Raw genomic sequence first — 15,549 nt, forward strand, 5'->3', positions numbered from 1 at the left:
TATGAGTTTCCGGCCAAACAGGATCAGATTTTTCACAATTTGTTTTTGGGCTCCCGAAGAGTTCGTAAAAGTATTAAGGGACAGATAGAGTAAGGGGGTGGGGCAATTTTTGAAATATATAAAATCAAGTAGTCTAAGACTCATGATGCTTATCAAAATCTACAGTTTTCAGCAATTATAAGCAAATTTTGCACATACATTCTTTGGGCTCCCGGACAGATCGTTAGAGTATGGGGGGGTGGGCATTGAAGCGATTAAGATAACGAAGGGGGACAATGTCGCAGTTGTTAACCTATCGGCACTAAATTTTTCACACATTCTTTGAACTCCCGGACATGTCGTAAGAGTGTTGGGAGATAATGGGGTGGGGGAACAGTTTTTAAAATCTACTATATAAAATGAAAATTTGTGCCGTTGAGGCTCGATACCGTCCACACCGTTGCATAGATCGACTTGAAAATTTAGACACATATAGATTAAGCGCTGAAGATGGTTCCTACCGCAACACAAATCGCTAATTTCTAATGGCATTTATTAAATAAATAATGCATAATAGCATTTTTTAAATGAAAAATTCATAATAAATATTATTTAAGGTTGCCTAAAAAATGCTATTTTAACTGTTTTACACTGTTTTCAAAGACTAATAGCAGCCCCAATAATATATATCTGCCACTGAAAATTTTAGAATATTTTCCTTAAAGATTATATTTTTTGAAAAAGCAGATTAAGAAAAAGTATAATGAAACGTGCTATATTGAAAACAAATCTGAATAAATTTTGGAAATTTGACAGGTCTACGATTTAAGCTGTTTAATTTTCGAGGCGGAGCGCTCATCAGCCCTGCCATAAAATTTGATCACAGTGGATCTTGCCACCGTAAACCCTAGAACCTTTCATGGCAAGCATCTATAGGTATATTTTTCTTTTTCGCGTAAGCTAACTAATCCTGTTAAAGAGTCATATCAATGAAAAGAGTTGAGGTTGCACTTTTATGATCAACTCTTAACTTATCGAAATTTTCAGCTTTTGCACTAAGTAAGTTCAAAGAGATGCGAAACCTCTCAATATGGTTTAAAATTGTTAAAAAATATGCCTTCTACAATCATATAAACTACCATTATTTGTCTTTCGCTGCTAAGGAAACCAAAAATGTTTTTTCCCAAAGCAAGTCGTAAGAGTTGGGGGTGAGCATGCGAAGGGATGGGTCACATGGGGAAGCGCGCACAGAAGCAGTTTTTCATGAATCAGCATCAGATTCGTCACACATATTCTATGGACTCCCGGCCTGGTATTAAGAAATTAAGAATTTATAAGAATCCAGATTTTGATAATTAGCACTAAAATTTTCACACATATTCTTTGGGCTTTTAGGCAGGTCGTGATATTATGGGAGGGGGGATTAAGGTGAGGAAGGGAGGCACAAACGTAGTTTTTCACTCATCTGCAGCACATTTTTGACGCATGTTCTTTGGGCCCACGGATAGATCATAAGACAATTTGGTGGGTGAGAAAAGGGGGGGGCAGTTTTTGAAATCTACTGTATAAATTAAAAATTTTTAAAGTCTTTTTGCAGGCTATGTTAGAATTTCACGACTGATTTCAAAATTCTAATTATTGGATTCAACGACTGGAGTATAATTTTTATAATTAAAAACAATGAACATTTTCTGTATTAGAGCTCATATTTCTGTTTTACGTTCTCAGACATTTTTCAATGTTTAGTTCAAATTTCACTATAGACTTCGCATTTTTCAAAACCAAATTCTGCGACTTTAGTACGAGTTTTATGATTTAAAATTTAAAAACACCTTTTTCATTTTATGTTTTTTAGTTTTTATTCTTTTATTCGCATTCAGAGTTTCCTTAGGCTGGGTGCAAAATTCAAAAGTGATTTAAAATTTTCGGAAACTGAATTACATTATTGAGCATTTCAACACAAAGTTTTGTAATTTAAAAAATTTAAAACGTCAATTTAATAGGTTAAAAATTAAGGATTTCTAATTTGAGTGCTGCAACTAAATTTTTAAGGCGAAACTCCAACAGAAATGATTCAATGGCCCTGATTTTTTATGGTTTGGTGAGTCCCAAGAATGTACGAAGGAGATAAAGGGTACCCCCGAAACGGCCTCTATAGCGGGACTGCCGTGTAACTGATAACAAATTAAAGAGCCTCAAAAATATTCAACTCAAAAATATTATTAGTTTCCAATTATTTATTTCGTTTTATTGTACACTTTGAAAGATTTTAAATTCATCTCTACAAACTTTATATATTATAAATTCAACATTGTTTACTACTTGACTTATACACTCTGAAACTCTTTAAAATCATTTTGAATTTTTTTAACTTCCTTGAAATCAACTGAATTCTTCCAATTTCCGAGATATTTTTAAATTCATCTAAAAGTATAAATTATCATAATTTCTGTAATTCAGAGAAATCAGAAGATTTGAAGGAATTCAGAAAATTTTGAGAATTAAAAGAATTTTGGAAATTCAAAATATTCAAGGAATCTGAATATTAAAGGAATTCAGAATCTTCAAGGACTACAGAGAAGGATTTCATAGAATTTAGAGAAGTTCATAGATCTTAGATCTTTTAAAGAACTTAAGGAACTTTAGGAATTCAGAACATTCTAGGAATTCCGAAAATTAAGTATATTCGAGGATTTCAAGGGACTCAGAGAAATCAAGGACTTTAGAAAACTTAAGGAATTCAGAGATCTTAAGGAATTCAGGGAACGTGCCAAATTTTGATTGATCTAAATATAAAACTCTTAATTTTGAAAAAGAATAACTGAGAAAGTTTCATTTAAATTTTGAAAGCTGTGAAATTTTAGTTTTAAAAGCTTTAAATTTGATATTATACTATTTTTTAGTTATTCAAATTTAAAAATTTGAAATTGGAAACGGCCCGAATTTTGACAATGGTCCATTTTTATGTTAAAAAAATTAATTAATTTTCAGTTTTAAATGCGGAATAGTGTAATTATTTTAATGTAGGTATACTTTCATTGAAGTAATTGAGGGCATATTAGATTCAAATTAATGCTTCAAGTAATCGTTGATTTTTATTTGTCGTCAACTATAAAATATAATTCATGTCGAACGCTTTAAAAATAAAATAATTCTAAAGTTTTCGATATATGCTTTCAATTCAAGCCTGTTTAATTTTGAAGGATTCCAGTTTTAAATAATATAATTTTGAAGCTTTCGAGCTAAATCTGACAAGCAAGATAATTTTTTTTTAAATTTATAGTTTCGAGAGATTTCAAGAAAGGTAAATTCGTGAAATGACCTCGGAAAAATCTTGGAAATCTCTGTTTAAGTGTGGGCAGATGTGAGGTCGTTTGGAGGATTCTGACATACCCGTATTTACGTGGAACGCACAACCGACCGAATCCGAAAGCTGCCGAACGTAGCCGAGTCTATAGAATTTTCACGTGATTTCCGATTGCAAGCAGCGTCGGAAATTTCGGAACTCTCGACAATCTCAACAAAATTTTAGAAATTTGCATAATTCTAAGCTTTTAATACTTTGAATAATAAAACGGACAATGTAAAAAAAGAATAAGAATAAAAAAAATCTTTATAAACCAACATTATGCTGCAAACAGACTGTATTAGCTGTGAAAAGAAACGCAATAATTTTTCAAATACTGGTCGATTATTATTATTAATATCAACATTATTGCACTGCAGGAATTAAGTTTTCGTTCGCTAGAGTCCTTCAATCTTCTGGCTATATTTTCTCTAATTCTCTCTTTTTCTATCCTTTGAAAAAGTCTTAATCTGTTTCTTCTTTCTTCCTTACACATGAAAACGAATGGCGTACTTATCTTAAATCACTCTATCGAAGGCCAGTTCTACTTTCTTCTGAGCAATGAGAAAACGACCAAAGATCGGAAGCGCTTCCACCAATCCGAGCCTTTTTCGAATGTCGCTCTTTTTTCTGAAGCTCGGATTACGTTCGGGAAGCCGTCCGAGTAATTGCAGTTCCAACGTCACTCAATAGTAAAGAAGTGAAATATTTTCTTTTACATTTTTCTTATTAAATTAAAAAAGAATCTTTACGAAGATTATATAGTAATTGCAAATAAAAAAAATCACCAAATCGGAGAAAATGATTAAATAAATGACCTATGGAACTTGTTTTCCAAACTGAAACAAATTTTCAATTGTTTTATTGATACTCACTTAAAACCTGAGGGAATAGATCCTTTGCTTTTCATTTATATACATAAATCTAAAAATTCGCAAAGTGAACAAATAAGATGTTTCAAATTTATATGTGTAAAAATCCATTTTTTCTATTTTTTATGATTGGTCCTCCCAATTTCTTCGTTTTCCGGAACGGAGATTCCCTATTTTTCGCGAACCAGTCAGAACTAACCCATGCCCTCCTTATTGAAATTTCGTGAAATACATTTTAGCCACCTATTGAGTATTGCGCTCGGCAAATGCCAAAAAAACAACAACATATTAGTTTTACGTCAACTTTATGTTAAAAATGATACTTAACAAAATTCTAAATGAATGATTCTTGTTTGATGAGTAAAAAGTTTCAAAGTATTTTATAACAAATTTTGAATTGATTATAGAGTTTTTATTTATTTGAACAATTTATTTCTCTTTGTGATGGTGAAAAGTTATTGTTTTTCAAGAAAAATAATACAGTTGATGAATTTATAAAATAATATTTTTGTTTTAAAATATTTCTTAATTATTTTAACAATTTTCATTTGTATTAACATTTTTTCTCCTCCAAATCATGAGAAGTTATTTTTTTTTTAATTAATAACACAATTAATGAATCTTGATAGTAATATATTTTCTTAACGATATTTGGCAATTATTTAAATAATTTCCATTTGTTCAAAAATTTTTTTCTCTGCAGATCTTGTTAAGTTACAACGTTCTGGGATTAATAACGCAATTAATGATTGTTAAAAGTGATGTTTTGTGTTAAAGTCAGCATCAAATTCTTTAAATAACTTGCAGTTATTTAAACAATATTTTTCCCTTGCAAATATTAAAAAGTTACTATTTTATGGAAATTATCAGTAAATGCATTTTCAGAGTGACGTTTATTGTGGAAGAGAATTTTTAAATTATGTGAACAATTATTATTCAATCACTTGCGCCTTTTCATAGGAAAACAATGTCGCTTATAATTTAATAGTTCCTTATTTTAGAACTCATCCACTAATTGCTAGATTTCCAAACAAAATTAAACTCAAGAGATTTTTTTTACAAATTATGAGTATTTAAATAAAAGTGCTTCTGCACTTCTCCTGCGCTTCCCTTTAACGATGAAAATTCATTATCGCTCTCTCTTTCGTAAAAAAACACAATGTTAATTAATAAATTAATATTTCGTTAATTGTTTATAATAGAGAATTCGCTAAAAGTCTATTTTAATGATTATTTTATGCTCTAAGGACAATATTCTATACACATTTTTCCTATTTCTTAATCGAAAGTAACAAAAAATTAAGTGAATATTCGGTCTCGGACTTTTCAAGACAACAAAAGGTCAATACAAAGTCAATACAACTTCAATTTCTTTGATTTTTAAACAATCCAATTTTCAAAGTTCTTAACTGAAATTATTGAATTTTAAACTTTCTAAGATTGTACTATTTCCGAAATTTTAATCTGGAATAATTCCATTTTGATATTCTATATTTCAAAATAAAATTGTTAAATTTCAAAAGCTTTGAATTATAAATTATACCCTTTCTACTACTTTCGAATGAACATTTTTAATTTCCGAAATTTTCATCTGAAATTTTGTAGTTTTGAAAACTTCTGCTTAAAAATTTTTCAATTCCAAACGCCTTAATTTTTCAATTATTCGATTAAAAATGGCTTTGTTTAGAAATTAGAACATTTGAAAACCTTTTCATTTAATTAGAAATATTTTCTTCTTCTTGAAATTTTGGCCAATCTAAAATTATTTCATTCAGAACGTTTTCTATTGAAAATTGTACAATATTCATTTTAATTTCAAGAACTTTCAATTCAAATTGTTGATATTTGTTCATCAAATTCAGAAATTCTTAATATTAATATTTCGCTCTTGAAATTAAGCTCTTAATATTTTCTTTAAAAAGAGATGTTTTAATTTTTCATATTTTAGAGGTTAGAAAATAAAAATTCAGATTACTAAGCGCTGTAAAATTCCTATTAAAGAAAATATCGAAAATAGAGAATTCCCAAAATTACGAAGCTCCTAAAATATAAAAATCCCGAATCGACAAATTCTCGAACAGTTTATAATATTACCTTATTTGAAAATTCTCGACAGCTTACAATATTACAGAATATGAAAATTTCTGAATAATGAAATATGTGACAGAAAATTGCTGAGTTATAAAATATTCAGCACTGTTTATACAATTGAAAAGCTTGGTTTCAATCCATATTATTTATTTATTAACAATGCAATAATACAATACTTAGATCTAAGACATTTTTAACAATTTTAAATGTATTTTGAAAAATTATTGTTTAAATTTAAAATAAGAATAAATTTAAAAAAAAATTAATCAATGCCAGTTTTTGGTTTGAAAATGTGCATGGTGGTTTTTCAAAATTATTGCTCTTGTGACAAAAATCTTGTTCTCGTAATGTACTTTTACCTCAAGAAATATATTATTTAACTATTGTTATTTCAAATTCAAAGAATAATTTTAAAAAGGATATCAAACAACTACCAAATTTTCTTTTTAATTAAAATTTTATTATTCGAGAATTTTCTATGTTGAGACTTTTATATTTGTGCAATTTTATAATTAAGGATATCTTTTATTTTGACTGATTTCTTTTTCGAAAATTTTACAGTATGGGTATGTTCACTCTTGAGCGGGAAGTGACCAATTTCAAACCCGATGTGAAAATCAATTTCAAAAAAACTTGTTATAGCTGCTGCGCTTGCTCACTTCAAGAAAAATTAGATTTTCCAGTTGTTGCGCTGGCGCATTTTGAATCACAATTACTTTCTAGGACTGCCGTGTTCATAAAATCACTTCTTTATGAGTTTCCGTTATAGTAGTTAAGAAAAAGTTGCATATAATTTATGGATAGTGGAAAAAACACTAATGTTTTTCATTTTTTTACACAGAAAAACTTATAAAACAAATGAAACATATAATTATCTTATCAACTATATATAAACTATATAAGTGTAACTTTTTAACCTGGGCTTAGTGATTGAATAGTGATTGAACAAACTCGAAGTGATAAGTTAATATTATTATCTGATAGATTACCACAAATCACAGAAAATTTCTAAAATTTTTTGATACTTGAAACTTTGAGTAATTTATCAGTTTTTCATCAACTTCCATACATTTTTGAAATTTTTTGGTTTCGTCCAAAAAGCTTTGGATACTTTAAGTTTCCAAAAATTTCAAATAATTTATGAGTTTTTCAATTTGCCGACAAATTTGTTTTCATTATTTCTCAATTCAAAAGTTTCTTGAATTTGTTATAAAAAATATCCTGTACATCAGGTGAAGTAGGCGAAATTGCAAAATTGACATTAATTGCCATCGGCTTTATCTTCGAATCGTTTTCGGCTCACCTTCGGCTCGCCTCGAACTCGTCACCGACTTGCCAATAATTCCTTTGATTGGCGTCTGGCTCGTACAGCAAATTTTACAATCCTGTGGAACTGCCTATTTTCTGCACTTTTAGCACAATATACTCTTTTAGGATTTCTCAGTCGTTCCCATTTACTGCTAGTGACAAATAAATGATAAAACTTTTTCGTTGATTGTTATAGGTAAATGGTCTGCTGAAGTGCCACAGTGTGAGGCAATAATTTGTCCACCAATCGAACCAACTAATCCAAAACTTCAGCTTTTGGAACACAATAGTAGTTTCGGAGGTAGAGTCTCATTTACCTGTATGTGGGGCAGCAGACTTTCTGGTTCGCAGAGTATCCAATGCGATGGTGACGGCGTTTGGAGTGATACGGTGCCAAAATGTATAGGTGAGTCAATCCGAAAAATGAAATTTTCGAAAAAAGTACATTTTCAGCCAACAGAGATGAATTATCAATCTAAAAGGACATATTTAACAACAACAAAAGTTGAATGTTTAACGAAAAAATATCAAATGAATAAAATAGTCGAACTTTTTAAAAAAAAGTTAAATTTTATATCAAATAGCTGAATCTTCACCTATAAAGGTGCATTTTCTACCAAGAAGATTAACTTGATTTCAAAAGTTGAATTTTCATGAAAATACATCAAACTTATGCTACAAGTGACAAATTTTAAACAAAATAGTTAAGTTTTCAAGTTAAAAAGTAGAGTGTTTTAGAAAACTTTTAGAACGATAAATATTCAGTTGAATATTATATTTTGAACTGTCCAATTTTAAAAACTACTTTTTAACAAAAAAGAAATTGATTCGGAACCATTTGAATTCAACTAAAAGAAGCCAATTTTTTAACATTATTGTTAAATCCTAAACAAACATATTGAAGTACTGTTGACTAGTTAAAAGGAAAGTTATTTTCTAATCACGAAAGATCAATTTTCAACGAAATAGATGAACTTTCCAATAAAAAAGATAAATGTTAAATCCAAAATGAAAATTTTAAATTTTCATTTGAAAAAACTGACTTAAAAAAAAAACTAATATTAAACCAATCAAATTCAATCGAAAATATGAATTTTTAACAGAGAAGTTAATTTTTTACCAAATTATTGAATTTTAAGCTAAAAAGATGAATTTTATATGAAAAAGTTAAATTTACAACCCCAAAATATAAATTTCCACAAAAAATTTAATTTGCGACTTATTAAGGGAAACTTTGGAGCCAAAATTATAATCTGAAAATATTTAATTTATAAAATTTTGAAATCGTCCTATTTCCTTAATCTTAATATAAAATCAATTCCAAAATCAATTGTCAGATTTCTGAATTACAAATAAAATTGTTGAATTTGGAACGCTTTGAATTTGAAATAATACATTTTCCACTTTTTTCTAATTAAGTTACTCAAGATGCAAAATTTATGTCGGAAATTTTCAATTTTGAGAGGTTCTAATTCAAAAATTTGTAATAAAAAAAATGTTTAATTTCGAATTTGTAAATCTTAAACAAAGACAAATTTTCAATCAAATATGCGAATCCTCCACTCAAATGATGAATTTTGAAGAATCAAGTTTAATTTTCTATTCAAATTGATGACGTTTCAACAAAATATATACATACATTTTTTACCAAATAGTTAAATTTTCTACTTGCGAACGAGACAGTAATAGAGTTCAAAACAAAAGATGATTTTTTAACTCTTAGGATTAATTTTCTAAAAATAGAATTTTTGCTAGTAGAATTTTCATTTAAAAACGGTACATGTTAAACTAACTAGTTAAAATTTCAGGAGAAAATATGAATGTTCCAGAAAAAAAATTTATGTATTACGAAAGGACCCGATGTTCTAACAAAATACATCAATTTTCAAACAAATTTTTGAATTGTAGAGCCAAACGAAAATCTATCTACAAAAGACTTAGATTTTTAACCAAAAATATAATTGTTTAACAAAAAATTTAATTTTCTACCAAAAGTAAAAATTCTATAAAAATAGATCAATTATTTAGTAAAAAATTAATTTTCAACCTAATAGCTTAATTTTATACCAAATTTAAAAAAAGAGTAGATCAATTTAAGACAAATGAAGTAGATCTTATAACAAAGAAAGAGGATTAGTTACTAAAAAAGATACTTCCAGTGACTTTTCCCGCCACTTTCTGTTACAAACCCTATTTGTTGTGACCCCCCCCCCCCTGTTAAATTTGTAACATAATTGATAGAAGCTCCCTAACAAGAATTAGTCTCGCGTGTCGTTGAGAATTTTGATTGATCACACACCTTTAACTCCACATCGTTGATAAAATAAAAGAGAGAGGGAGAGGAGGGAGAGAAAGAGAAAGATTGACAAGAGGATGGGGTGGCGTGGGGGAGGGGGTGGAATCTTGGTTTGATATCATAGCCAAGCTTCCTATACAAGTTTGATGACAAGTGCAAGTTCGGGGAAAGTTCAGCCAAGGCCTGAGGGCATATCCAATATGTATGAAACCAATGCACTTGTAGGAAATCTATAGATATAAATGGGAGTATAATCTCCAAGTACATACATAGGAAACCTCAAATCCCGGTGGTGTTCCTCAATCTCCGAGTGATTAATGAACCCGAGCTTGGTACTCCACAAAGTGTGCTTTATGATTCTCTAAGACAATACATCAAAACCTCTCTCTAGAAAATTATAATTTTAGTTTATTAGAAGCGCAATCAAAAATACTCTTTCAACTTCTCTTAAGAAACTTGCTAGGATTAAATTCTACATTTATACTTGCACCTTATTTATAATAATAGATTTGAAATCAACAGTCGTAAACGCTTTTTTTAAATGGAAATTAAGGGATGTGATACGTTTCCTGATAATAAATTTAAAAGAGTTATTTTTTTATCTATTTTTAAGAAACGTACCCTCTCTTACCATTGTCTCTCTTTTCGCTTAAATGCAAACCAAATTAATAAAACCCAACAAGAAATCTAATCACTTTTGGTTTAAAAATCTACTTTTGCAGGTCTTGAAATTTCTTTCTGTGTAATTGAATTTTTTTCTAATATAACAGGTTTGTTAAAAAGTCGTTTATAGATTTATCTCCTTGGTTGAAAATTAGACTATTTTATTTAGAAAACTACCTGGTTTGTTCAAAATTTCTTCTTTTCACCTCCTTGGTTGAAAGTTTAGCTATTCTATTCTTAATTAAATTACAGCAAACCCTCGCTTTCAGTCAAGTTTCGGGGTTGCTTTCAAGTGTTCTTGGACTGATTTCGGGAAGACATGAACGTAAACAGTGAGGGCCGCCTGACTCGATGCCCATTGGAATATATAACTATGTATATAATCTCGCAACCGCTCTCGCCCTACTCCTTTGAGAAATAGCGTGAGCCAGCAGTTCTAGGAAGGTCGAGAACGGGGCGACTGATTTAGATTGAATCCAAAATACTTAAAATCAATTAAGCAAATATTTAAGAAAATTGTCTGATAGTTTACTATTTTATTAAAAATTGTATTTTATTTGTTATAAACAAATAAGTCAGTGTAAATATTTCTCATCAGGATTGGCAGTGATTCGTCAATTGATTCGTAAACAATTCGAACGAGTTGTAGACAGAAACCTTTTTTCAATTAAATGCATGAATGAAAATAAATAATTTGTTTTCATATAAATAATTATCTACAGTTGGTATTTATGATGAAATAGGTCAAGTTTTTTGTACCGAATCTGCCAAAAATTATATTCAATTTTTGACATAATTGTCAGATCTAGTCATCCAATAACAATTGATGATTTTTTAAATAAATGTAACTGACAAATTTACTCTGTGCCTATTTGTAAAGCTAAGAACCTGTTTTTTTAACGTCATTAACTATAAATAATTAATGTATAGACCTTAAGTGATCTTGCATGGAAAAATCACAATTATAATTGTTAAAAAAAATATCCACAAAAATTTTATTATCTTAGCCATTTAAAAGAAAAATTAGTTGGTTAAGTTGAAAGAGCCAAATTTTTACCGATGATAAAGATTTGTTTACACAATTGGTGTTATAACAGCAAAACTTTATGAATGTCATGAAAGCTCCCTAATGATCTAGGAATTAGTTATATGAACTTCAATACGTGAAAAACCCCAAGTTTTTACCTTTACAAATAGCCGAAAAAGGTATTTTTTAATTAAGCTTGTTTAAAGAATTCAACAGAACAGGACGGGGCAGAGCGATAATTAAATATAAGGGTGCTAACAAATTAAAGAAACGTTTTTTTTCTTAAGAAAAGCTTATCAAGATACAAATTTGTTTAAACATTAGTTGTTAACAATAAAAATTATTGATTATCATGTTAGCTCACTAAAGGTCTAGAAATGAGTTATTTGCACTTCATGACCTTGAAAACTTAAGTTTTTTTTGTCTAACAATATCCAGATAGTGCATTTGTTAATTAAATGTGTTAAAAAAATCATAAGTTGTTATTGGATGAGTACATATGATAAGTGACATTTTCTTATATTTTTTAGCCGATTCAGTAGAAAAAACTTGATTGATTGCTTTGCATTAATTCAATTTAAAAATGGCTTACGCCTCTAAATTGTTTAAATATAGTGCAAATCAATTGACAAATCACTGCTAATCTCATTGATCCATTTCCCTTCACTTATTTGTTCATAACATATTCAATAGATTTTTAAACAATTGGAAAGCTATTAGAAAACTTCTCTTATTAGTTGCCAAATTGATTCAAGATATTTTGAATTAAATCGGGGCATTCCTCAGAATTCGATATTCTTTAAAAAAAATGTTATTTCATTTTTCTTACAATAAACAATAATTATAATCCTAACTCTCAGGCCAAGAGATGTCTAGCTGACCTATACTATTAAAATATCACATTAACATAAAAGGAAAGGCCGCAACAACAACAAAAAATAGTCGAAAAGAGAACAGAAGCATAAGATTTTTAATTTGAATAAAGTAAATTAAAAATTATTATTAAGAATAACTGTCCTTAAAAGAGTTTCAACAAATATTTCAGATAAAAATCCTGCAATCCATTGAATTTTACCTTTTTATAAGAATAAAAAAATAGATAGCAATCACACTGCATCGCACGTAACGATCAAAGAATTATATCTCTTCGCCATGGTCAGTCGAAAAAGTTAGAATTTCTCACGATTCCACTTCCGGTCAAACGGCTATTCTCGGTCGGTTGCCTCTAGCTTTAAAACGGCATTTTCTCCGTGGCAGTTTTTGATTGAGTTTTCGAGGAGGAAACTCTCTATCGGTACCATCAACGCCTGCAAGAGAAACGCAGACAAAAAAAATGGGTGAAAGTGGTAAGAGAAGCAAGAAGAATCGCGAATAAAGAGGAAAAGACAGAAGCTTTTTTTACTGTTTCCTCATTCTACTTTTGCGAAGCAAGGAATGTTCTCTGGAGCAAGAAAAAGCCTTAGAAACGAAGAATCCATACGAAACAAAGGATTGGTGAAACTGTACGCGAAATTTTTTTTTTCTTCAACTCCATAGATATCCAATTATTTTTCCTCTTCTCATCTTACAAACAACCTCGTTAGAGACTTAATGCTTTTTTATATTAGCCATTTATCTCGTTCTTCAAGTTTTTTTCTTATGATTCTTAGATTTCCTTCACGTTCTCATTCTTCTACATTTTTCAAAAAACAGACATAAAAAAAAGTTTTTAATAATTTTAAGAATTAGGATAGTAATATTGATGATGTGATTTAAAATAAACAAAAGTTTGAGTAAGGAAAATTCAAAAATTATAAAAACGTATATTTGAACAATGTATTTTTGCAATTCAAACCCCTTTAGCTACTTCCTTTGGATGTCTGATTATAAACGTCCACTTTTACTAGGTCGAGTTCACTGATTTAAGTAGTTGCAGATGTATGTGGTCGGACATGAATCATCTTTTGTAGATACACTAGAATACCATGTGCGCGCGTCAGCGTGAGCTGACATTTGTATTCATTTTCATCATTTAACCAATTCTGGAATAACTATTTACTTGTTAAAATTTGTTACCACTCAAGGTAATATCAAAGGTAATATTAAAGAGCAAGATATCATTCGAAGATTTTTTTTAAATTAATTTAGATTTGAGTGATATTTGATATTGTGAAATAAATTAATCAGTTGGTTATTAATTAATTAGTTTACAACATAAAAATCAACGAACAATTATTTTTTTGATAAATTAAAATAATTTCTACTTTATATTTTTATAAAAATCAGAATTGTTGATAACATTTTCCAATAATTTCAAAAAAGTTAAAATATATTTTTGAAAATTGAACTCAGATATTCATTCCAAACATCATACAAACTTAAAAAATTACGTAAATGAAATAAAGGTATTTCAGAAATAAATAAACTCTTATTATACAAATTCATGTTACTCAATTGAACAAACTAAAGTCCAATCTGTATGTAATTTAATATTGTGTACAAAATTATTCAGCTGATAACTAATTAATTAATGGCCTGATAACATTAAAGACATAAATCTATTATTTTGATAAATTAAAAAAATTATGTAAATGGAATAGGGGTATTTTGAATATAAATGAACTTAATATAAATGAACGAAATATCTCTTTTTATCAATAAGTGGGCTATCTTTTCGTTCCCGTTAAGAATAAGGCTAACTTCATTAAGCTACGTTTTCAGGAGGAATAAATAACTTATTATTTTTGAAAACACTTTCAACGAATTCAAAACTCCAGCATCTTATATTACAGTTTATAATGTAATTAATGCTTTTATAACTTTTAAAACAAAAAATTGAAAAAAAATTTATTTATTTTAACATTTCTACGTGTTTGCTAAATTCCATCCAAAATGAAAGCCTAATTCTTAACGGTAACCAAAAGATAGTCTATTCTTTGTAGAACCAATCGATATGTAATATTTAATTACATAACCTTGAAGTGAATAACCTATTTATTTTACTTCATAGAGAAAAATTAAAATTTAATTTTTATGTGGTTTAATATTGAAAAGAAATTAATTATCTAATAAGTAATTATTCAGTTTATAACATAAAAAGCATCAAAGAATAATTTTCAGTGAATCATTCGTATAATTATTATTATATATTTTTCAGAAAATTTGAGTTATTTATAAAATTTTAAACTATTGCATAAACTTGAAGTAAATAATAAATTTATCTTTCCTAATTTAAAGAAATTACAACTAAATCTTTATTTAATTTAATATTGTGAAAAAGTCAGATATTATTAATCAATGTATTCATAAAGTAAAAGGCAATTAACTATAATTTTAATTTATACATTGAAATCATTTTTATGCTACTTTTTTGAAAATTATTACTTTATTTTCTAAAAATTTGATTCATTAGTAATCTTTAATACACAACATCAGAATCATTTGAAAAATTACGTAACTGAAAGAGGTATGTTTCAATATAAATAATTTTTTATTATGCAAATTATGTACAGTATTGAATTATATAACATTTAAATAAATAATCAATTTATTTCACTTAATTTCAAGAAACTACATTTTTTATTTTTTTTTTAAATTTAATATTTTGGAAAAATTATTCAGTTCGAAATTAATTAATTATTTCACAATATGAGAAGCTGTTAACTATAATTTTCACTGAAGCATTCAAATATTTTTCACTTAATATCTTTTATTAGATTTGTAATTTCATTTTATAAAATTTGATTTATTAATCAAATTTTAAGCTTATTTCAGATATAAGTTTTAATAGAATTAACTAAAAATTAATCAGTTTAAAACGTAAAAATCATTAAACAATCATTTTCATTTAATCAATCTAATAATTTTTATATTATATTTTCTTTTCTAATTTCGAAAAAATTGAAATTATTTACATATAGTTTTGAAAAGTGAATTTAGATACTCATTTCACTTCATAAGATTCAGGAAAACTATTTAATTGTAATAA

General features: G+C 28.0%; 1 protein-coding gene across 1 annotated transcript in view; it reads left to right on the plus strand.

Annotated features, from left to right (window-relative positions):
* The window catches only part of LOC117177087 (locomotion-related protein Hikaru genki), a 530,094-nt gene that overhangs the window by 486,915 nt on the left and 27,630 nt on the right, over positions 1 to 15,549 (plus strand). Inside the window, exon 7 of the mRNA XM_033367576.1 lies at positions 7,793 to 8,002. Within this exon, the coding sequence (XP_033223467.1) occupies positions 7,793 to 8,002 (210 nt within the window). The remainder of the gene's footprint in view (positions 1 to 7,792; positions 8,003 to 15,549) is intronic.

Source organism: Belonocnema kinseyi, chromosome 7, assembly GCF_010883055.1.
Source record: "Belonocnema kinseyi isolate 2016_QV_RU_SX_M_011 chromosome 7, B_treatae_v1, whole genome shotgun sequence".
Classification (NCBI taxonomy): Eukaryota; Metazoa; Arthropoda; class Insecta; order Hymenoptera; family Cynipidae; genus Belonocnema; species Belonocnema kinseyi.